The 24,409-nt window shown below is 39.6% G+C and overlaps 1 protein-coding gene across 3 annotated transcripts in view; it reads right to left on the bottom strand.

Annotated features, from left to right (window-relative positions):
• jarid2a (jumonji, AT rich interactive domain 2a) overlaps nucleotides 1-20,806 on the bottom strand; it is a 137,852-nt gene extending 117,046 nt beyond the window's left edge. For 2 of the 3 annotated variants that reach the window (XM_036935962.1, XM_036935963.1), the window contains exon 1: nucleotides 20,162-20,798. In XM_036935962.1, coding sequence (XP_036791857.1) covers nucleotides 20,162-20,206 — 45 coding nt within the window. In that variant the 5' untranslated portion in view covers nucleotides 20,207-20,798. Of the gene's footprint in view, nucleotides 1-20,161 lie in introns of all 3 variants that reach the window. The other variant, XR_005034689.1, reaches the window with a different exon arrangement.
• Between the last annotated feature and the right edge of the window lie 3,603 nt (nucleotides 20,807-24,409).

Genomic DNA, 24,409 nt, shown 5'->3' with positions numbered 1-24,409 from the left:
TGCCAAACTATTCCCTACATACAGGGCTCCCGAGTGGCGCAGCGGTCTAAGGCACTGCATCTCAGTGCTAGAGGTGTCACTACAGACCCTGGTTGGATTCCAGGCTGTATCACAACCGGCCGTGATTGGGAGTCCCATAGGGTGGCGCAAAATTGGTCTAGCGTCGTCCGGGGTTAGGGTTTGGCCCGGGGGAAGGCTGTCACTGTAAATAACATTTTGTTCTTAACTGACTTGCCTGGTTAAATAAAGTTTAAATAAAGAAAAAATACAAATATCAAGAGGGTATCATCTGTCTGTGGGGAGTAGTCTGGATGTATCGGTCCTTCTTCATCACCTCGTAACAATGCTGAAGTATAAATCTGTCTGTGGGGGAGTAGTCTGGATGTATCGGTCCTTCTTCATCACCTCGTAACAATGCTGAAGTATAAATCTGTCTGTGGGGAGTAGTCTGGATGTATCGGTCCTTCTTCATCACCTCGTAACAATGCTGAAGTATAAATCTGTCTGTGGGGAGTAGTCTGGATGTATCGGTCCTTCTTCATCACCTCGTAACAATGCTGAAGTATAAATCTGTCTGTGGGGAGTAGTCTGGATGTATCGGTCCTTCTTCATCACCTCGTAACAATGCTGAAGTATAAATCTGTCTGTGGGGAGTAGTCTGGATGTATCGGTCCTTCTTCATCACCTCGTAACAATGCTGAAGTATAAATCTGTCTGTGGGGGAGTAGTCTGGATGTATCGGTCCTTCTTCATCACCTCGTAACAATGCTGAAGTATAAATCTGTCTGTGGGGAGTAGTCTGGATGTATCGGTCCTTCTTCATCACCTCGTAACAATGCTGAAGTATAAATCTGTCTGTGGGGAGTAGTCTGTGTTTATCTGTTGACAATCCCTAAGATGAAAACTGCCTCTCCTTTGTGTCCCACTCTCGCATTCTATGTAGAACCCTGTAGAAGAATCCTGTTCTGTATCAGAACTACCTCTGTTTTGTCAATAAACCTCCCTGCTGCTTTTCCTGAAGGAAAGAAATACTGAACAATAAATTCATCTGAAAGTAAAAGTCTCTTTTCGATGTTTTCACTTCTCTCAACATCTATGGTATCCAGTATGGATTAAACGTAGAGATTGAGGAAATGATTCAATATTCCAAAAGGCTTGCCGTAATCTAGCTCAGATGTATTATAAATCCCATACAATTATCTTGAAGACGTTGACAAATCCCCTAGTTTCTATTAACCTGATTTGAATAATAAAGTTATTCTCACTACTGGATTCAAATCTCACTCCACTTTATAAAAAGGGCCTGAAAACCCTTTAATACAAGAGTAGAAATGTGTAGCCCTTAAATCAAAGTAGGCCCTTAAATCAAAGTAGGCCTTTAAATAAAAGTAGGCCCTTAAATCAAAGTAGGCCTTTAAATCAAAGTAGTCTTTAAATCAAAGTAGGCCTTTAAATCAAAGTAGTCTTTAAATCAAAGTAGGCCTTTAAATCAAAGTAGTCTTTAAATCAAAGTAGTCTTTAAATCAAAGTAGGCTTTTAAATCAAAGTAGTCTTTAAATCAAAGTAGGCCTTTAAATCAAAGTAGTCTTTAAATCAAAGTAGGCCTTTAAATCAAAGTAGGCCTTTAAATCAAAGTAGGCCCTTAAATTAATGTAGGCCCTTAAATCAAAGTAGGCCTTTAAATCAAAGTAGTCTTTAAATCAAAGTAGGCCTTTAAATCAAAGTAGTCTTTAAATCAAAGTAGGCCTTTAAATCAAAGTAGGCCTTTAAATCAAAGTAGGCCTTTAAATCAAAGTAGGCCCTTAAATCAAAGTAGGCCTTTAAATCAAAGTAGGCCTTTAAATCAAAGTAGGCCTTTAAATCAAAGTAGGCCTTTAAATCAAAGTAGGCCTTTAAATCAAAGTAGGCCCTTAAATCAAAGTAGGCCTTTAAATCAAAGTAGGCCTTTAAATCAAAGTAGGCCTTTAAATCAAAATCAAAGTAGCTATTTGATTAACCGTAATGTCCTGAACACTGATTTAGCCATGAGACTGTATGACACTGATAAAGCTCCTCTGATTATGTCATTTGTAACTGCCCTGTAGACAGCTAATATGCCCATTACATAACAGACAACTGTCAAACTGTGTAAACAAAAGCAAAACGATTGCCTGACTGTGTTAGGAGAAAGACTGTTTACTGCTGACACTGCACATCTAATTCAGGGAGAAACCCCGGCGACTACGCAGCGAAGTGGAACATTCCCTATTGGCAGCAAAATCACAGCTCACAACTTCCCAGGCCAAGAAATAAAATAACAAACTTGTCTTGTTCGTTCATCCGAGTTCATTCCTCCATTTCTCCATTCGGATCTCCCTGGGCTTCTCCTGTTGCAACTATGTGTCAATCTAGTTACATTTCCATCTGTCTTCACGATGACTCCACTCCCGCGTCTAAAACAGTATTTAGATCAAATCTATTTTGGCTCTGACACAATGAGTCAGCCTTGTAGTTAGGGAGGGTTTAAGGCAGTGTCCCAAATGGCACCTCATTCCCTATGGGCCCTGGTCAAAAGTTCTATACTATATAGGGAATAGGGAGTCATTTGGGACAAGCCTTAGTCTTTCCAGCTGCATGCCTCCTGTCTGTCTGTCCTCTCTCTCTACATGGCGCTAGCCAGGCCACACACCCCTCTGCTGCTCTGTGTCTGTCTGTCCTCTCTCTCTCTCCATGTCGCTGGCCAGGCCACACACCTCTCTGCTGCTCTGTGTCTGTCTGTCCTCTCTCTCCATGGCGCTGGCCAGGCCACACACCCCTCTGCTGCTCTGTGTCTGTCCTCTCTCTCTCCATGGCACTGGTCCGGCCACACACCCCTCTGCTGCTCTGTGTCTGTCTGGTTCCGCCACACACTGAAGCACATACTTCAACTTGGCCCTCCTCACTTGTGCGCCTGATAAAACAGCGTGACTGTGTCCCAAATGTCCCCCTGTTCCCTATATAGTGCAGTACTTTAGATCAGGGACCATAGAGCTCTGGTCAAATTGCCCACTGGGATTTGGTCAATTGCACCATTGGGCCCTGGTCAAAAGTAGTGCACTATATAGGGAATAGGGTGCCATTTGGGACGTAGGCTATGCCAGCCTCTTTACATGTGTAAAGGCCCAGCAGTGGCAGCTGTGCTTACCCTACCACACACCAATGAATTAGGCTTTAGACCGGCTGAGGGGCTGCACTGAGGCAACTACACAGAGGAGCCCTGTTATCCTCTATAATATCCTCTTTGATGTACTGTTCTGAAGCTTTAACTACTGTCGTTCATTAAAACAACACTTTCAATGTTTAACACCCCTCGTCTCTCATTATGTTGTTTTTCTTTATGAATTGTGAATAATAACTTGAGAAAGAGAAAAGTCCATCAAATATCAGAGGAAATCATTTAAAAAGTCCTGCCAATATGTTGCCCAAGAAACTCGATACCCAAATTAATTTTCAACCGTTAAAGGGGCAATATGGTATTCAAACAAAAATGACTTAAAAGTGCAAAAATGTACACTTTAAAATGCAATTTTGTGTTATGGGAAATCAGTGATTCCTGTTCTTGGTCTGGTTATGTTTATTATATAATGGTAACACAGTATGTCCTTGGCATAGAACTGTTCACAAATCAGGTATGATTGTAGCCATCAGAGCCTGCTTGTTCTTTCAGTGAGCCCTTCTTTCAGCTTGCACACATCGCACCGAATGTGGATCTAGCGTTCGTCTGCCGATCGTTCAGCACACATTGCTTTAGGGACCACCTGCTGTAGAGGTCTGCCGATCGTTCAGCACACATTGCTTTAGGGACCACCTGCTGTAGAGGTCTGCCGATCGTTCAGCACACATTGCTTTAGGGACCACCCGCTGTAGAGGTCTGCCGATCGTTCAGCACACATTGCTTTAGGGACCACCCGCTGTAGACCTCTGCCGATCGTTCAGCACACATTGCTTTAGGGACCACCTGCTGTAGAGGTCTGCCGATCGTTCAGCAGACATTGCTTTAGGGACCACCTGCTGTAGAGGTCTGCCGATCGTTCAGCACACATTGCTTTAGGGACCACCCGCTGTAGAGGTCTGCCGATCGTTCAGCACACATTGCTTTAGGGACCACCCGCTGTAGACCTCTGCCGATCGTTCAGCACACATTGCTTTAGGGACCACCTGCTGTAGAGGTCTGCCGATCGTTCAGCACACATTGCTTTAGGGACCACCCGCTGTAGACCTCTGCCGATCGTTCAGCACACATTGCTTTAGGGACCACCCGCTGTAGAGGTCTGCCGATCGTTCAGCACACATTGCTTTAGGGACCACCTGCTGTAGAGGTCTGCCGATCGTTCAGCACACATTGCTTTAGGGACCACCCGCTGTAGAGGTCTGCCGATCGTTCAGCACACATTGCTTTAGGGACCACCAGCTGTAGAGGTCTGCCGATCGTTCAGCACACATTGCTTTAGGGACCACCTGCTGTAGAGGTCTGCCGACATTTTTCACGCGATACTACATGACGTTCTATTACTCTCAGCCAGGAACCGCTTGCTGGTGTGTCTCAGCCCTTAAACAAAGCCTCAGTAATAACAATCCTACGCTCATTGAGAGGAAGTTAAACGACAAGGGCAAGTGCTTGTCTGAGTGCAGGTTCAAAGAAGAAGTCCACTTTGTTTGTTTTAGTGGCCGACTTACTGCATTTCTGACAAACTTTTACCGAAAACTAGACAGGAGTTTTTTCCATGTTGCCTTCTTGGAAAATATGAACCACAGAAGAGATAGGAGTGAACAAGAACATTAGGAAGCACTTTAGGACATGACACCCCGTGGTAGAATTATTTTTTAAATGTTTTTTTAACCAGGCATGTCAGTTAAGAACAAATTATTTTTTGCAATGACAGCCTACCCTGGGCCAAACCCAGACAGGCCAATTGTGCGCCGCCCAATGGGACTCCCAATCACAGCCAGTTGTGATACAGCCTGGAATCAAACCAGGGTCTGCACTGAGATGCAGTGCCTTAGACCGCTGCACCACCCAGGAGCCCTGTTGAGGTGGAAGACAACTGGAAAAGGAATGTAATTACAGTAGGTGTGACACTAATTGTGAATAATATTTACACCATAGAAATATCTCCTGTTGCTGTAGGATTCAAGGAAAATTCCACCTATTATTAGTTAGAGCTATTAAATAAATGTCCTGTCTGATACTTGCTGAATAAGGTTGATTGGAAAGTAAAATGATGAATTAATGCAATAACATTGTTGGAACAATGGGCACAATAAATTAGCTAAATTGGGGAAGAAGTCAAATGAGGATAGGTTGCGAATTGTTTAAACATCTTCAAATCAGCATATGCACAGGAAATTGGACACATTAACTTTCGCCACAGGCCCCTAATGTCTTACAGTCTGCATTAGTCCCCATATGATCATACTACAAGTCATAAAATATATTACATTTTCTGAAAGACAATTCGGGTTTTTGAATATAAATCATCAACTATACATGTGATGTTGTAAATTGTGGATCGGGGCTCATTCTGGGATTCACACACACACACACACACACACACACAAACACACACACACACACACACACACACACACACACACACACACACTAGAACCACCATAGAGAGACAGCACTGGATTGGTCATATAAAATTAAAAATTAAATGGTGAAAATATCTTATTCTCAGAATTAAGTAACTGACTGAGAAAAGCTGTTTGATGTTGTAGGACAGTCTGATGATGATGTTTTAGGACAGTCTGATGTTGATGTTTTAGGACAGTCTGCTGTTGATGTTTTAGGACAGTCTGATGTTGTAGGACAGTCTGATGTTGATGTTTTAGGACAGTCTGATGTTGATGTTTTAGGACAGTGTGATGTTGATGTTTTAGGACAGTCTGATGTTGATGTTTTAGGACAGTCTGATGTTTTAGGACAGTCTGATGTTGATGTTTTAGGACAGTCTGATGTTGATGTTTTAGGACAGTCTGATGTTGATGTTTTAGAACAGTCTGATGTTGATGTTTTAGGACAGTCTGCTGTTGATGTTTTAGGACAGTCTGATGTTTTAGGACAGTCTGATGTTGATGTTTTAGGACAGTCTGAAGTTTTAGGACAGTCTGCTGTTGATGTTTTAGGACAGTCTGATGTTAATGTTTTAGGACAGTCTGATGTTTTAGAACAGTCTAGTGTTGATGTTTTAGGACAGTCTGATGTTTTAGGACAGTCTGATGTTTTAGGACAGTCTGTGGTTGATGTTTTAGGACAGTCTGGTGTTGATGTTTTAGGACAGTCTGATGTTAATGTTTTAAGACAGTATGGTGTTGTTGTTTTAGGACAGTCTGCTGTTGATGTTTTAGAACAGTCTGATGTTGATGTTTTAGGCCAGTCTTATGTTGATGTTTTAGGGATAGTCTGCTGTTTTAGGACACTCTGATGTTGTTGTTTTTGGACAGTCTGGTGTTAATGTTTTAGGACAGTATGGTGTTGTTGTTTTTGGACAGTCTGATGTTAATGTTTTAGAACAGTATGTTTTTTAGGACAGTCTGATGTTGATTATTTAGGACAGTTTGATGTTGATGTTTTAGGATAGTCTGATGTTGATGTTTTAGGACAGCCTGATGTTAATGTTTTAGGACAGTCTGATGTTGATTATTTAGGACAGTCTGATATTGATGTTTTAGGATAGTCTGATGTTGATGTTTTAGGACATCTGATGTTGATGTTTTAGGACAGTCTGATGTTGATGTTTTAGGACAGTCTGATGTTGGTGTTTTAGGACAGTCTACTGTTGATGTTTTAGGATAGTCTGATGTTGATGTTTTAGGACAGTCTGATGTTTTAGGACAGTCTGATGTTTTAGGACAGTCCAGTGTTGATGTTTTATGATAGTCTGCTGTTGATGTTTTAGGACAGTCTGATGTTGATGTTTTAGGACAGTCTGATGTTAATGTTTTAGGACAGTCTGATGTTGATGTTTAAAGGACAGTATGGTGTTGTTGTTTTTGGACATTCTGATGTTGATGTTTTAGGACAGTCTGATGTTGATGTTTTAGGATAGTCTGCTGTTTTGGGACAGTCTGATGTTGATGTTTTAGGACAGTCTGATGTTGATTATTTTGGACAGTCTGATGTTGATGTTTTAGGACAGTCTGATGTTGATTATTTTGGACAGTCTGATGTTGATGTTTTAGGGCAGTATGGTGTTGTTGTTTTTGGACAGTCTGATGTTAATGTTTTAGGACAGTATGGTGGTGTTGTTTTAGGATAGTCTGCTGTTTTTGGACAGTCTGATGTTTATGTTTAGGACAGTATGGTGTTGTTGTTTTTGGACAGTCTGATGTTAATGTTTTAGGACAGTATGGTGGTGTTGTTTTAGGACAGTCTGCTGTTGCTGTTTAAAGGACAGTATGGTGTTGTTGTTTAAAGGACAGTATGGTGTTGATGTTTTAGGATAGTCTTATGTTGATGTTTTTGGACAGTCTCGTGTTGATATTTTAGGACAGGCTGAAGTTTTAGAACAGTATGGTGCTGATGTTTTAGGACAGTCTGATGTTAATGTTCTAGGACAGTATGGTGTTGTTGTTTTAGGACAGTCTGCTGTTGATGTTTTAGAACAGTCTGATGTTGATGTTTTAGGCCAGTCTTATGTTGATGTTTTAGGGATAGTCTGCTGTTTTAGGACAGTCTGATGTTGTTGTTTTTGGACAGTCTGATGTTAATGTTTTAGGACAGTATGGTGTTGTTGTTTTAGGACAGTCTGATGTTAATGTTTTAGGACAGTATGGTGTTGTTGTTTTTGGACAGTCTGATGTTGATGTTTTAGGGATCGTCTGCTGTTTTAGGACAGACTGATATTGATGTTTTAGGACAGTTTGAGGTTGATGTTTTAGGATAGTCTGCTGTTTTGGGACAGTCTGATGTTTATGTTTTAGGACAGTATGGTGTTGTTGTTTTTGGACAGTCTGATGTTAATGTTTTAGGCCAGTCTTATGTTGATGTTTTAGGGATCGTCTGCTGTTTTAGGACAGTCTGATGTTAATGTTTTAAGACAGTCTGATGTTAATGTTTTAGGACAGTCTGATGTTGATGTTTAAAGGACAGTATGGTGTTGTTGTTTTAGGACAGTCTGATGTTGATGTTTAAAGGACAGTATGGTGTTGTTGCTTTTGGAAAGTCTGATGTTGATGTTTTAGGACAGTCTGATGTTGATGTTTTAGGATAGTCTGCTGTTTTGGGACAGTCTGGTGTTGATGTTTTAGGACAGTCTGATGTTGATGTTTTAGGACAGTCTGATGTTGATTATTTTGGGCAGTCTGATGTTGATGTTTTAGGGCAGTATATTGTTGTTGTTTTTGGGCAGTCTGATGTTAATGTTTTAGGACAGTATGGTGGTGTTGTTTTAGGACAGTATGGTGTTGTTGTTTTAGGACAGTCTGCTATTGATGTTTAAAGGACAGTATGGTATTGATGTTTTAGGATAGTCTTATGTTGATGTTTTTGGACAGTCTCGTGTTGATATTTTAGGACAGGCTGAAGTTTTAGAACAGTATGGTGCTGATGTTTTAGGACAGTCTGATGTTAATGTTTTAGGGCAGTATGGTGTTGTTGTTTTAGGACAGTCTGCTGTTGATGTTTTAGAACAGTCTGATGTTGATGTTTTAGGCCAGTCTTATGTTGATGTTTTAGGGATAGTCTGCTGTTTTAGGACAGTCTAATGTTGTTGTTTTTGGACAGTCTGATGTTGATTATTTTGGACAGTCTGATGTTGATGTTTTAGGACAGTCTGATGTTGATGTTTTAGGATAGTCTGCTGTTTTGGGACAGTCTGATGTTGATGTTTTAGGACAGTCTGATGTTGATTATTTTGGACAGTCTGATGTTGATGTTTTAGGACAGTCTGATGTTGATTATTTTGGACAGTCTGATGTTGATGTTTTAGGGCAGTATGGTGTTGTTGTTTTTGGACAGTCTGATGTTAATGTTTTAGGACAGTATGGTGGTGTTGTTTTAGGATAGTCTGCTGTTTTTGGACAGTCTGATGTTTATGTTTAGGACAGTATGGTGTTGTTGTTTTTGGACAGTCTGATGTTAATGTTTTAGGACAGTATGGTGGTGTTGTTTTAGGACAGTCTGCTGTTGCTGTTTAAAGGACAGTATGGTGTTGTTGTTTAAAGGACAGTATGGTGTTGATGTTTTAGGATAGTCTTATGTTGATGTTTTTGGACAGTCTCGTGTTGATATTTTAGGACAGGCTGAAGTTTTAGAACAGTATGGTGCTGATGTTTTAGGACAGTCTGATGTTAATGTTCTAGGACAGTATGGTGTTGTTGTTTTAGGACAGTCTGCTGTTGATGTTTTAGAACAGTCTGATGTTGATGTTTTAGGCCAGTCTTATGTTGATGTTTTAGGGATAGTCTGCTGTTTTAGGACAGTCTGATGTTGTTGTTTTTGGACAGTCTGATGTTAATGTTTTAGGACAGTATGGTGTTGTTGTTTTAGGACAGTCTGATGTTAATGTTTTAGGACAGTATGGTGTTGTTGTTTTTGGACAGTCTGATGTTGATGTTTTAGGGATCGTCTGCTGTTTTAGGACAGACTGATATTGATGTTTTAGGACAGTTTGAGGTTGATGTTTTAGGATAGTCTGCTGTTTTGGGACAGTCTGATGTTTATGTTTTAGGACAGTATGGTGTTGTTGTTTTTGGACAGTCTGATGTTAATGTTTTAGGCCAGTCTTATGTTGATGTTTTAGGGATCGTCTGCTGTTTTAGGACAGTCTGATGTTAATGTTTTAAGACAGTCTGATGTTAATGTTTTAGGACAGTCTGATGTTGATGTTTAAAGGACAGTATGGTGTTGTTGTTTTAGGACAGTCTGATGTTGATGTTTAAAGGACAGTATGGTGTTGTTGCTTTTGGAAAGTCTGATGTTGATGTTTTAGGACAGTCTGATGTTGATGTTTTAGGATAGTCTGCTGTTTTGGGACAGTCTGGTGTTGATGTTTTAGGACAGTCTGATGTTGATGTTTTAGGACAGTCTGATGTTGATTATTTTGGGCAGTCTGATGTTGATGTTTTAGGGCAGTATATTGTTGTTGTTTTTGGGCAGTCTGATGTTAATGTTTTAGGACAGTATGGTGGTGTTGTTTTAGGACAGTATGGTGTTGTTGTTTTAGGACAGTCTGCTGTTGATGTTTAAAGGACAGTATGGTATTGATGTTTTAGGATAGTCTTATGTTGATGTTTTTGGACAGTCTCGTGTTGATATTTTAGGACAGGCTGAAGTTTTAGAACAGTATGGTGCTGATGTTTTAGGACAGTCTGATGTTAATGTTTTAGGGCAGTATGGTGTTGTTGTTTTAGGACAGTCTGCTGTTGATGTTTTAGAACAGTCTGATGTTGATGTTTTAGGCCAGTCTTATGTTGATGTTTTAGGGATAGTCTGCTGTTTTAGGACAGTCTAATGTTGTTGTTTTTGGACAGTCTGATGTTGATTATTTTGGACAGTCTGATGTTGATGTTTTAGGACAGTCTGATGTTGATGTTTTAGGATAGTCTGCTGTTTTGGGACAGTCTGATGTTGATGTTTTAGGACAGTCTGATGTTGATTATTTTGGACAGTCTGATGTTGATGTTTTAGGACAGTCTGATGTTGATTATTTTGGACAGTCTGATGTTGATGTTTTAGGGCAGTATGGTGTTGTTGTTTTTGGACAGTCTGATGTTAATGTTTTAGGACAGTATGGTGGTGTTGTTTTAGGATAGTCTGCTGTTTTTGGACAGTCTGATGTTTATGTTTAGGACAGTATGGTGTTGTTGTTTTTGGACAGTCTGATGTTAATGTTTTAGGACAGTATGGTGGTGTTGTTTTAGGACAGTCTGCTGTTGCTGTTTAAAGGACAGTATGGTGTTGTTGTTTAAAGGACAGTATGGTGTTGATGTTTTAGGATAGTCTTATGTTGATGTTTTTGGACAGTCTCGTGTTGATATTTTAGGACAGGCTGAAGTTTTAGAACAGTATGGTGCTGATGTTTTAGGACAGTCTGATGTTAATGTTCTAGGACAGTATGGTGTTGTTGTTTTAGGACAGTCTGCTGTTGATGTTTTAGAACAGTCTGATGTTGATGTTTTAGGCCAGTCTTATGTTGATGTTTTAGGGATAGTCTGCTGTTTTAGGACAGTCTGATGTTGTTGTTTTTGGACAGTCTGATGTTAATGTTTTAGGACAGTATGGTGTTGTTGTTTTAGGACAGTCTGATGTTAATGTTTTAGGACAGTATGGTGTTGTTGTTTTTGGACAGTCTGATGTTGATGTTTTAGGGATCGTCTGCTGTTTTAGGACAGACTGATATTGATGTTTTAGGACAGTTTGAGGTTGATGTTTTAGGATAGTCTGCTGTTTTGGGACAGTCTGATGTTTATGTTTTAGGACAGTATGGTGTTGTTGTTTTTGGACAGTCTGATGTTAATGTTTTAGGCCAGTCTTATGTTGATGTTTTAGGGATCGTCTGCTGTTTTAGGACAGTCTGATGTTAATGTTTTAAGACAGTCTGATGTTAATGTTTTAGGACAGTCTGATGTTGATGTTTAAAGGACAGTATGGTGTTGTTGTTTTAGGACAGTCTGATGTTGATGTTTAAAGGACAGTATGGTGTTGTTGCTTTTGGAAAGTCTGATGTTGATGTTTTAGGACAGTCTGATGTTGATGTTTTAGGATAGTCTGCTGTTTTGGGACAGTCTGGTGTTGATGTTTTAGGACAGTCTGATGTTGATGTTTTAGGACAGTCTGATGTTGATTATTTTGGGCAGTCTGATGTTGATGTTTTAGGGCAGTATATTGTTGTTGTTTTTGGGCAGTCTGATGTTAATGTTTTAGGACAGTATGGTGGTGTTGTTTTAGGACAGTATGGTGTTGTTGTTTTAGGACAGTCTGCTGTTGATGTTTAAAGGACAGTATGGTATTGATGTTTTAGGATAGTCTTATGTTGATGTTTTTGGACAGTCTCGTGTTGATATTTTAGGACAGGCTGAAGTTTTAGAACAGTATGGTGCTGATGTTTTAGGACAGTCTGATGTTAATGTTTTAGGGCAGTATGGTGTTGTTGTTTTAGGACAGTCTGCTGTTGATGTTTTAGAACAGTCTGATGTTGATGTTTTAGGCCAGTCTTATGTTGATGTTTTAGGGATAGTCTGCTGTTTTAGGACAGTCTAATGTTGTTGTTTTTGGACAGTCTGATGTTGATTATTTTGGACAGTCTGATGTTGATGTTTTAGGACAGTCTGATGTTGATGTTTTAGGATAGTCTGCTGTTTTGGGACAGTCTGATGTTGATGTTTTAGGACAGTCTGATGTTGATTATTTTGGACAGTCTGATGTTGATGTTTTAGGACAGTCTGATGTTGATTATTTTGGACAGTCTGATGTTGATGTTTTAGGGCAGTATGGTGTTGTTGTTTTTGGACAGTCTGATGTTAATGTTTTAGGACAGTATGGTGGTGTTGTTTTAGGATAGTCTGCTGTTTTTGGACAGTCTGATGTTTATGTTTAGGACAGTATGGTGTTGTTGTTTTTGGACAGTCTGATGTTAATGTTTTAGGACAGTATGGTGGTGTTGTTTTAGGACAGTCTGCTGTTGCTGTTTAAAGGACAGTATGGTGTTGTTGTTTAAAGGACAGTATGGTGTTGATGTTTTAGGATAGTCTTATGTTGATGTTTTTGGACAGTCTCGTGTTGATATTTTAGGACAGGCTGAAGTTTTAGAACAGTATGGTGCTGATGTTTTAGGACAGTCTGATGTTAATGTTCTAGGACAGTATGGTGTTGTTGTTTTAGGACAGTCTGCTGTTGATGTTTTAGAACAGTCTGATGTTGATGTTTTAGGCCAGTCTTATGTTGATGTTTTAGGGATAGTCTGCTGTTTTAGGACAGTCTGATGTTGTTGTTTTTGGACAGTCTGATGTTAATGTTTTAGGACAGTATGGTGTTGTTGTTTTAGGACAGTCTGATGTTAATGTTTTAGGACAGTATGGTGTTGTTGTTTTTGGACAGTCTGATGTTGATGTTTTAGGGATCGTCTGCTGTTTTAGGACAGACTGATATTGATGTTTTAGGACAGTTTGAGGTTGATGTTTTAGGATAGTCTGCTGTTTTGGGACAGTCTGATGTTTATGTTTTAGGACAGTATGATGTTGTTGTTTTTGGACAGTCTGATGTTAATGTTTTAGGCCAGTCTTATGTTGATGTTTTAGGGATCGTCTGCTGTTTTAGGACAGTCTGATGTTAATGTTTTAAGACAGTCTGATGTTAATGTTTTAGGACAGTCTGATGTTGATGTTTAAAGGACAGTATGGTGTTGTTGTTTTAGGACAGTCTGATGTTGATGTTTAAAGGACAGTATGGTGTTGTTGCTTTTGGAAAGTCTGATGTTGATGTTTTAGGACAGTCTGATGTTGATGTTTTAGGATAGTCTGCTGTTTTGGGACAGTCTGGTGTTGATGTTTTAGGACAGTCTGATGTTGATGTTTTAGGACAGTCTGATGTTGATTATTTTGGGCAGTCTGATGTTGATGTTTTAGGGCAGTATATTGTTGTTGTTTTTGGGCAGTCTGATGTTAATGTTTTAGGACAGTATGGTGGTGTTGTTTTAGGACAGTATGGTGTTGTTGTTTTAGGACAGTCTGCTGTTGATGTTTAAAGGACAGTATGGTATTGATGTTTTAGGATAGTCTTATGTTGATGTTTTTGGACAGTCTCGTGTTGATATTTTAGGACAGGCTGAAGTTTTAGAACAGTATGGTGCTGATGTTTTAGGACAGTCTGATGTTAATGTTTTAGGGCAGTATGGTGTTGTTGTTTTAGGACAGTCTGCTGTTGATGTTTTAGAACAGTCTGATGTTGATGTTTTAGGCCAGTCTTATGTTGATGTTTTAGGGATAGTCTGCTGTTTTAGGACAGTCTAATGTTGTTGTTTTTGGACAGTCTGATGTTGATTATTTTGGACAGTCTGATGTTGATGTTTTAGGACAGTCTGATGTTGATGTTTTAGGATAGTCTGCTGTTTTGGGACAGTCTGATGTTGATGTTTTAGGACAGTCTGATGTTGATTATTTTGGACAGTCTGATGTTGATGTTTTAGGACAGTCTGATGTTGATTATTTTGGACAGTCTGATGTTGATGTTTTAGGGCAGTATGGTGTTGTTGTTTTTGGACAGTCTGATGTTAATGTTTTAGGACAGTATGGTGGTGTTGTTTTAGGATAGTCTGCTGTTTTTGGACAGTCTGATGTTTATGTTTAGGACAGTATGGTGTTGTTGTTTTTGGACAGTCTGATGTTAATGTTTTAGGACAGTATGGTGGTGTTGTTTTAGGACAGTCTGCTGTTGCTGTTTAAAGGACAGTATGGTGTTGTTGTTTAAAGGACAGTATGGTGTTGATGTTTTAGGATAGTCTTATGTTGATGTTTTTGGACAGTCTCGTGTTGATATTTTAGGACAGGCTGAAGTTTTAGAACAGTATGGTGCTGATGTTTTAGGACAGTCTGATGTTAATGTTCTAGGACAGTATGGTGTTGTTGTTTTAGGACAGTCTGCTGTTGATGTTTTAGAACAGTCTGATGTTGATGTTTTAGGCCAGTCTTATGTTGATGTTTTAGGGATAGTCTGCTGTTTTAGGACAGTCTGATGTTGTTGTTTTTGGACAGTCTGATGTTAATGTTTTAGGACAGTATGGTGTTGTTGTTTTAGGACAGTCTGATGTTAATGTTTTAGGACAGTATGGTGTTGTTGTTTTTGGACAGTCTGATGTTGATGTTTTAGGGATCGTCTGCTGTTTTAGGACAGACTGATATTGATGTTTTAGGACAGTTTGAGGTTGATGTTTTAGGATAGTCTGCTGTTTTGGGACAGTCTGATGTTTATGTTTTAGGACAGTATGGTGTTGTTGTTTTTGGACAGTCTGATGTTAATGTTTTAGGCCAGTCTTATGTTGATGTTTTAGGGATCGTCTGCTGTTTTAGGACAGTCTGATGTTAATGTTTTAAGACAGTCTGATGTTAATGTTTTAGGACAGTCTGATGTTGATGTTTAAAGGACAGTATGGTGTTGTTGTTTTAGGACAGTCTGATGTTGATGTTTAAAGGACAGTATGGTGTTGTTGCTTTTGGAAAGTCTGATGTTGATGTTTTAGGACAGTCTGATGTTGATGTTTTAGGATAGTCTGCTGTTTTGGGACAGTCTGGTGTTGATGTTTTAGGACAGTCTGATGTTGATGTTTTAGGACAGTCTGATGTTGATTATTTTGGGCAGTCTGATGTTGATGTTTTAGGGCAGTATATTGTTGTTGTTTTTGGGCAGTCTGATGTTAATGTTTTAGGACAGTATGGTGGTGTTGTTTTAGGACAGTATGGTGTTGTTGTTTTAGGACAGTCTGCTGTTGATGTTTAAAGGACAGTATGGTATTGATGTTTTAGGATAGTCTTATGTTGATGTTTTTGGACAGTCTCGTGTTGATATTTTAGGACAGGCTGAAGTTTTAGAACAGTATGGTGCTGATGTTTTAGGACAGTCTGATGTTAATGTTTTAGGGCAGTATGGTGTTGTTGTTTTAGGACAGTCTGCTGTTGATGTTTTAGAACAGTCTGATGTTGATGTTTTAGGCCAGTCTTATGTTGATGTTTTAGGGATAGTCTGCTGTTTTAGGACAGTCTAATGTTGTTGTTTTTGGACAGTCTGATGTTGATTATTTTGGACAGTCTGATGTTGATGTTTTAGGACAGTCTGATGTTGATGTTTTAGGATAGTCTGCTGTTTTGGGACAGTCTGATGTTGATGTTTTAGGACAGTCTGATGTTGATTATTTTGGACAGTCTGATGTTGATGTTTTAGGACAGTCTGATGTTGATTATTTTGGACAGTCTGATGTTGATGTTTTAGGGCAGTATGGTGTTGTTGTTTTTGGACAGTCTGATGTTAATGTTTTAGGACAGTATGGTGGTGTTGTTTTAGGATAGTCTGCTGTTTTTGGACAGTCTGATGTTTATGTTTAGGACAGTATGGTGTTGTTGTTTTTGGACAGTCTGATGTTAATGTTTTAGGACAGTATGGTGGTGTTGTTTTAGGACAGTCTGCTGTTGCTGTTTAAAGGACAGTATGGTGTTGTTGTTTAAAGGACAGTATGGTGTTGATGTTTTAGGATAGTCTTATGTTGATGTTTTTGGACAGTCTCGTGTTGATATTTTAGGACAGGCTGAAGTTTTAGAACAGTATGGTGCTGATGTTTTAGGACAGTCTGATGTTAATGTTCTAGGACAGTATGGTGTTGTTGTTTTAGGACAGTCTGCTGTTGATGTTTTAGAACAGTCTGATGTTGATGTTTTAGGCCAGTCTTATGTTGATGTTTTAGGGATAGTCTGCTGTTTTAGGACAGTCTGATGTTGTTGTTTTTGGACAGTCTGATGTTAATGTTTTAGGACAGTATGGTGTTGTTGTTTTAGGACAGTCTGATGTTAATGTTTTAGGACAGTATGGTGTTGTTGTTTTTGGACAGTCTGATGTTGATGTTTTAGGGATCGTCTGCTGTTTTAGGACAGACTGATATTGATGTTTTAGGACAGTTTGAGGTTGATGTTTTAGGATAGTCTGCTGTTTTGGGACAGTCTGATGTTTATGTTTTAGGACAGTATGGTGTTGTTGTTTTTGGACAGTCTGATGTTAATGTTTTAGGCCAGTCTTATGTTGATGTTTTAGGGATCGTCTGCTGTTTTAGGACAGTCTGATGTTAATGTTTTAAGACAGTCTGATGTTAATGTTTTAGGACAGTCTGATGTTGATGTTTAAAGGACAGTATGGTGTTGTTGTTTTAGGACAGTCTGATGTTGATGTTTAAAGGACAGTATGGTGTTGTTGCTTTTGGAAAGTCTGATGTTGATGTTTTAGGACAGTCTGATGTTGATGTTTTAGGATAGTCTGCTGTTTTGGGACAGTCTGGTGTTGATGTTTTAGGACAGTCTGATGTTGATGTTTTAGGACAGTCTGATGTTGATTATTTTGGGCAGTCTGATGTTGATGTTTTAGGGCAGTATATTGTTGTTGTTTTTGGGCAGTCTGATGTTAATGTTTTAGGACAGTATGGTGGTGTTGTTTTAGGACAGTATGGTGTTGTTGTTTTAGGACAGTCTGCTGTTGATGTTTAAAGGACAGTATGGTATTGATGTTTTAGGATAGTCTTATGTTGATGTTTTTGGACAGTCTCGTGTTGATATTTTAGGACAGGCTGAAGTTTTAGAACAGTATGGTGCTGATGTTTTAGGACAGTCTGATGTTAATGTTTTAGGGCAGTATGGTGTTGTTGTTTTAGGACAGTCTGCTGTTGATGTTTTAGAACAGTCTGATGTTGATGTTTTAGGCCAGTCTTATGTTGATGTTTTAGGGATAGTCTGCTGTTTTAGGACAGTCTAATGTTGTTGTTTTTGGACAGTCTGATGTTGATTATTTTGGACAGTCTGATGTTGATGTTTTAGGACAGTCTGATGTTGATGTTTTAGGATAGTCTGCTGTTTTGGGACAGTCTGATGTTGATGTTTTAGGACAGTCTGATGTTGATTATTTTGGACAGTCTGATGTTGATGTTTTAGGACAGTCTGATGTTGATTATTTTGGACAGTCTGATGTTGATGTTTTAGGGCAGTATGGTGTTGTTGTTTTTGGACAGTCTGATGTTAATGTTTTAGGACAGTATGGTGGTGTTGTTTTAGGATAGTCTGCTGTTTTTGGACAGTCTGATGTTTATGTTTAGGACAGTATGGTGTTGTTGTTTTTGGACAGTCTGATGTTAATGTTTTAGGACAGTATGGTGGTGTTGTTTTAGGACAGTCTGCTGTTGCTGTTTAAAGGACAGTATGGTGTTGTTGTTTAAAGGACAGTATGGTGTTGATGTTTTAGGATAGTCTTATGTTGATGTTTTTGGACAGTCTCGTGTTGATATTTTAGGACAGGCTGAAGTTTTAGAACAGTATGGTGCTGATGTTTTAGGACAGTCTGATGTTAATGTTCTAGGACAGTATGGTGTTGTTGTTTTAGGACAGTCTGCTGTTGATGTTTTAGAACAGTCTGATGTTGATGTTTTAGGCCAGTCTTATGTTGATGTTTTAGGGATAGTCTGCTGTTTTAGGACAGTCTGATGTTGTTGTTTTTGGACAGTCTGATGTTAATGTTTTAGGACAGTATGGTGTTGTTGTTTTAGGACAGTCTGATGTTAATGTTTTAGGACAGTATGGTGTTGTTGTTTTTGGACAGTCTGATGTTGATGTTTTAGGGATCGTCTGCTGTTTTAGGACAGACTGATATTGATGTTTTAGGACAGTTTGAGGTTGATGTTTTAGGATAGTCTGCTGTTTTGGGACAGTCTGATGTTTATGTTTTAGGACAGTATGGTGTTGTTGTTTTTGGACAGTCTGATGTTAATGTTTTAGGCCAGTCTTATGTTGATGTTTTAGGGATCGTCTGCTGTTTTAGGACAGTCTGATGTTAATGTTTTAAGACAGTCTGATGTTAATGTTTTAGGACAGTCTGATGTTGATGTTTAAAGGACAGTATGGTGTTGTTGTTTTTGGAAAGTCTGATGTTGATGTTTTAGGACAGTCTGATGTTGATGTTTTAGGATAGTCTGCTGTTTTGGGACAGTCTGATGTTGATGTTTTAGGACAGTCTGATGTTGATGTTTTAGGACAGTCTGATGTTGATTATTTTGGGCAGTCTGATGTTGATGTTTTAGGGCAGTATGGTGTTGTTGTTTTTGGGCAGTCTGATGTTAATGTTTTAGGACAGTATGGTGGTGTTGTTTTAGGACAGTATGGTGTTGTTGTTTTAGGACAGTCTGTTGATGTTTAAAGGACAGTATGGTATTGATGTTTTAGGATAGTCTTATGTTGATGTTTTTGGACAGTCTCGTGTTGATATTTTAGGACAGGCTGAAGTTTTAGAACAGTATGGTGCTGATGTTTTAGGACAGTCTGATGTTAATGTTTTAGGGCAGTATGGTGTTGTTGTTTTAGGACAGTCTGCTGTTGATGTTTTAGAACAGTCTGATGTTGATGTTTTAGGCCAGTCTTATGTTGATGTTTTAGGGATAGTCTGCTGTTTTAGGACAGTCTAATGTTGTTGTTTTTGGACAGTCTGATGTTAATGTTTTAAGACAGTATGGTGTTGTTGTTTTAGGACAGTCTGATGTTAATGTTTTAGGACAGTATGGTGTTGTTGTTTTTGGACAGTCTGATGTTAATGTTTTAGGACAGTATGTTTTTTTTAGGACAGTCTGATATTGATGTTTTAGGACAGTTTGATGTTGATGTTTTAGGACAGTCTGATGTTAATGTTTTAGGACAGTCTGATGTTGATGTTTTAGGACCGTCTGAAGTTTTAGAACAGTATGGTGCTGATGTTTTAAGACAGTCTGATGTTGGTGTTTTAGGACAGTCTGCTGTTGATATTTTAGGACAGGCTGATGTTGATGTTTTAGGACAGTTTGAAGTTTTAGAACAGTATGGTACTGATGTTTTAGAATAGTCTGGTGTTGATGTTTTAGGACAGTCTGAAGTTTAAGAACAGTATGGTGTTGGTGTTTTAGGACAGTCTTATGTTGATGTTTTAGGACAGTCTGATGTTGATGTTTTAGGACAGTCTGAAGTTTTAGAACAGCATGGTGTTGATGTTTTAGGACAATCTGATGTTGATGTTTTAGGACAGTCTGAAGTTTTAGAACAGGATGGTGTTGATGTTTTAGGACAGTCTGATGTTGATGTTGTAGGACAGTCTAATGTTGATATTTTAGGACAATCTAAAGTTTTAGAACAGTGTGGTGTTGATGTTTTAGGACATCTGATGTTGATGTTTTAAGACAGTCTGATGTTGATGTTTTAGGACAGTCTGATGTTGATGTTTTAGGACAGTCTGATGTTGATGTTTTAGGACAGTCTGATGTTGATGTTGTAGGACAGTCTGATGTTGATGTTTTAGGACAAAAAAAATGACATGAAACCAATTTGTAAACACACTAATGCATACCACACACAGTTTATATGACGTTATCCATTAGCAAGAGAGAAGTTTTGGAACGATATTAAGCATTTCAGAACACATTTAGAATATACTTACGTATTTCTTCTGTATGATGTTCCTTTTGGGTCTGTCTTTACTCATCCTGCAAACCGGATTGGTTCGGTTAAACACCGAATAGCAGCCACATGTATATCCTTTTTTTAGAACATGCAATTATTTAAATCCCGTGGTGTGATCCAGCGAGGTGGCAGTGTCTTTATCCCCACTCTCTCCCTCTCTCTCTCTCACGCTGTCTCTACTTCCCTTTTCGCTGAGTCGCCTGGGAGAGAAATTCCAATTTTGCAATCCACGGCAAGAAACACAAATTGAAATCACGGCGTTATAACATATGCATAACAACGAACCGGACAATCTCCCATTATGCGAATGAAAAGGGCATGTATCCTGGATATCCTCGAGGCACAAATCAAACACGCTTTGAGGGCCCAGCAGATTCCGTGTTGAAGAATATCACAGACGGGAGTTAAAAGGTACAAAAAAATGCTTCCCCCTCGAAAAAAAAAAATCCAAAATCCAGAAACACGTTTCTGCGGTGTCTGCCAGACGACGAGTTAACTCTCCCACACCGCTAGTAATGGTAACGGCATGGGTTTATCTGCAGCGTCTTCCTACCGCGATAGACCGGGGAATATGCCCCAGCGGTGAGTCTCGAGGAATACAGTACCACGTTAGGGACTGGGTGAAAATACAAACACAGTCATCTGGCGTGAGGAGCAATGTCGCGATACATCCCTCGAAGATCCATGGACGGGCCTCCTAAATTATTTCCATATCAATAAATAACATTTACAATGCGATATACTATATTATTGTAATGTACCTTTATTCATAATTTAAAATGTATTAAAATAGGCCCATCAATAAAGACTGCACATATAATAACCAAGTTAGAAATACAAACAATGTAGCCGCTAACATTGTAATTACATGGTCACAATGTATTTACCATACGAATGACAATGTTTATTTTGTTGAGTTGCAGAACAAGGGCTACACAGTCTATATATGTATTGATGTGAGTGTGAGATAAGCTACACGGAGGGATGTTGAGTCTGGTGCATGGTGGCAAATAAGAAACTGGAAAAAATGGGATGTCCAACACCTCCTATTGAAATCACTCTGACCAACAGACAAGAACGTGAGAGAGAGGGAGAGATTATTGTTTATTTCACTTTTGTTAATGATCTATTTCACCTGCTATGGCAATGTAAACATATGTTTCCCATACCAATAAAGCCCTTAAATTGAATTGAATTGAGAGAGAGGGAGAGAGAGAGAGAGAGAGAGAGAGAGAGAGAGAAAGAGAGAGAGAGAAAGAGAGAAAGGGAGAGAGAGAGGGGAGAGAGAGAGAGAGAGAGAGAGAGAGAGAGAGAGAGAGAGGGGGGAGAAAGAGAGAGAGAGAAAGAGAGAGAAAGAGAGAGAAAGAGAGAAAGGGAGAGAGAGAGAGAGGGGAGGGGAGACTAATGCAGGGGTGGAGTCATGTCTCTGCAGGAATAAACTGAGAAGGAAAGTACATGCAGCTGCATGAGGACAATGCTAAAGAAAGTTTGGCAGGTCCTCAAAGCCTGTCTAAATGAGGACCTTAGTTTACATTTCTAAATTAGAAACAGAGAGCCTACTGTTAGACTGCGAATGAGGAATGAAAGGGGGAGGTTGTAGACTATTAATGTCTATATTCACATTCTAATGATTTCATTGGTGTATTTAAAGTGTGTGTGTGTGTGTGGGGAGGGGGGGGGGGTTACTGGACGGTTGGTGACGTTTGTCATGACGACTTGATTTCAGGTGTGTTAGCCAAGGTGGACCCCTCATTACAATCATGTGAACTGGCGTTTAGACTTGAGTTGACAAATGATCTGGTAGTCAGCCTCTAAAGGTCCACAGACTGGAGCTGATGCAGAATTCATTAGGCCCTGCAGTCAACCACATCCTTCAACTCAACTGACCATTATCCCTCGCTATAAATGGGTAATATAAACTGTGTTCCACATGACACCCTATTCCCAAAATAGTGCACTACATTCGACCAGAGTCCTATGAGCCCTGGTCAAAAGTAGTGCACTATAAATGAAATGCAGTGCCATTTGGGACGGGCCCAAAGAAGCACTTTGATTTACAAGCATCTAGACTGATCACTGCCTGCAGGAGTCCATCCAGTTTTTTTGTATTATATTTCAGAACCCCAATACATTCCTGTATGTTTTCTCAGGGGCTTTTGAGACAAGAATCTAGCCGTGGCCCAAGGCCATACACACATTACTAATATGTTACAGTCATCATTGATTTAGTTTGATGTTGAGCTTAGCCTTTTTATACAACACAAACCCCTCTTGTGATTCATAGACTGGTTTCAGCAGCATCATTAGAGGGACTGTTGTCCTTCAACGCTGATTTACAGCATGTTGTTTTCCATTTGTAGAGATCAACTTTTAGTGTTGTAAAGCTGTGTTATTCTATAGTAGGCCTCAGACCAACAGTATGGGCTTTACAGGGCCTTTACTGTCTGTCTACAGACAGTCCTTCAGGGCTTACATCTGGGGCCTGATTATACTGACAGGGCCTTTACTGTCTGTCTACAGACACAGTCCTTCAGGGCTTACATCTGGGGCCTGACTATACTGACAGGGCCTTTAATGTCTGTCTACAGACACAGTCCTTCAGGGCTTACATCTGGGGCCTGACTATACTGACAGGGCCTTTACTGTCTGTCTACAGACACAGTCCTTCAGGGCTTACATCTGGGGGCTGACTATACTGACAGGGCCTTTACTGTCTGTCTACAGACACAGTCCTTCAGGGCTTACATCTGGGGCCTGACTATACTGACAGGGCCTTTACTGTCTGTCTACAGACACAGTCCTTCAGGGCTTACATCTGGGGCCTGACTATACTGACAGGGCCTTTACTGTCTGTCTACAGACACAGTCCTTCAGGGCTTACATCTGGGGCCTGACTATACTGACAGGGCCTTTACTGTCTGTCTACAGACACAGTCCTTCAGGGACCAAGCCCAGAAGACCATAGAGGGCATTGGACACCAGCATTAATTATGGGGCCGACACAGGGGTGACTGACTGGGGTCAGGCTGTCACTGAACCAACCGGCAAGGAGGGGAGGAACCATGTAGAGAACTTGAGTTGCCTCGCTCACTTCTGAATGGTTGCGTCCCGATTTTGCACCCTTTTCCAGGAGTGTGCACTTGCACACTCTTCACGTCATCAGGGGTTTAAAGCATAGGATTGGGGCAAGCATTTGGGCTAGAGAAAGTTTCCATACACAAATCATTTCCTTTAAAATCCACGAAGGCAAATAAACGAGTGATAGGAATAGCAGGTGTGTGAATTCATAAGATTGTACATGGCATGTTAGGTATGAGGCACAAGGGCCCAAACAGGTTAACGGGAAATGAGTTGCATCAGTTTGACCAAAAGAAGACAGTCATTCACTCAAATCCAATTTTATTTGTCACATGCGCCGAATACAACAGGTACCTTACCTTAAAATGCTTACTTACAAACCCTTAACCAACAATGGAGTTTTATGAAAATAGAGTTAAGAAAATATTTATTTTAGTCAAGTATAATATTTACTCAGTCATTCATTGTCGTTTAGTCAGTCATTCATTCAGTCATTCACTCAGTAAATCACTCACTCAGTCATTCATTCTTGTTAAAGTAAGGAAGGGCAGTATAACATGACCAGAGGAATACTACCTGATCATTAGCTGATCATTAGAAATTAATGAGGACAATGCTAAAGAACGTTTGGCAGGTCCTCAAAGCCTGTCTAAATGAGGACCGTAGTTTACATTTCTAAATTAGAAACAGAGAGCCTACTGTTAGACTGTGAATGAGGACCTTGGTTTACATTTCTAAATTAGAAACAGAGAGCCTACTGTTAGACTGTGAATGAGGACCTTGGTTTACATTTCTACATTAGAAACAGAGAGCCTACTGTTAGACTGTGAATGAGGACCTTAGTTTACATTTCTACATTAGAAACAGAGAGCCTACTGTTAGACTGTGAATGAGGACCTTAGTTTACATTTCTACATTAGAAACAGAGAGCCTACTGTTAGACTGTGAATGAGGACCTTAGTTTACATTTCTACATTAGAAACAGAGAGCCTACTGTTAGACTGCGAATGAGGACCTTAGTTTACATTTCTACATTAGAAACAGAGAGCCTACTGTTAGACTGCGAATGAGGAATGAAAGGGGGAGGTTGTAGACTATTAATGTCTATATTCACATTCTAATGGTTTCACTGGTGTATTTAAAGTGT

The sequence above is a fragment of the Oncorhynchus mykiss genome, chromosome 2 (genome assembly GCF_013265735.2).
Source record: "Oncorhynchus mykiss isolate Arlee chromosome 2, USDA_OmykA_1.1, whole genome shotgun sequence".
Taxonomy (NCBI): domain Eukaryota; kingdom Metazoa; phylum Chordata; class Actinopteri; order Salmoniformes; family Salmonidae; genus Oncorhynchus; species Oncorhynchus mykiss.
Note: the sequence above shows the minus strand (reverse complement) of the source record. Positions and strands in the feature narration are given on the sequence as shown.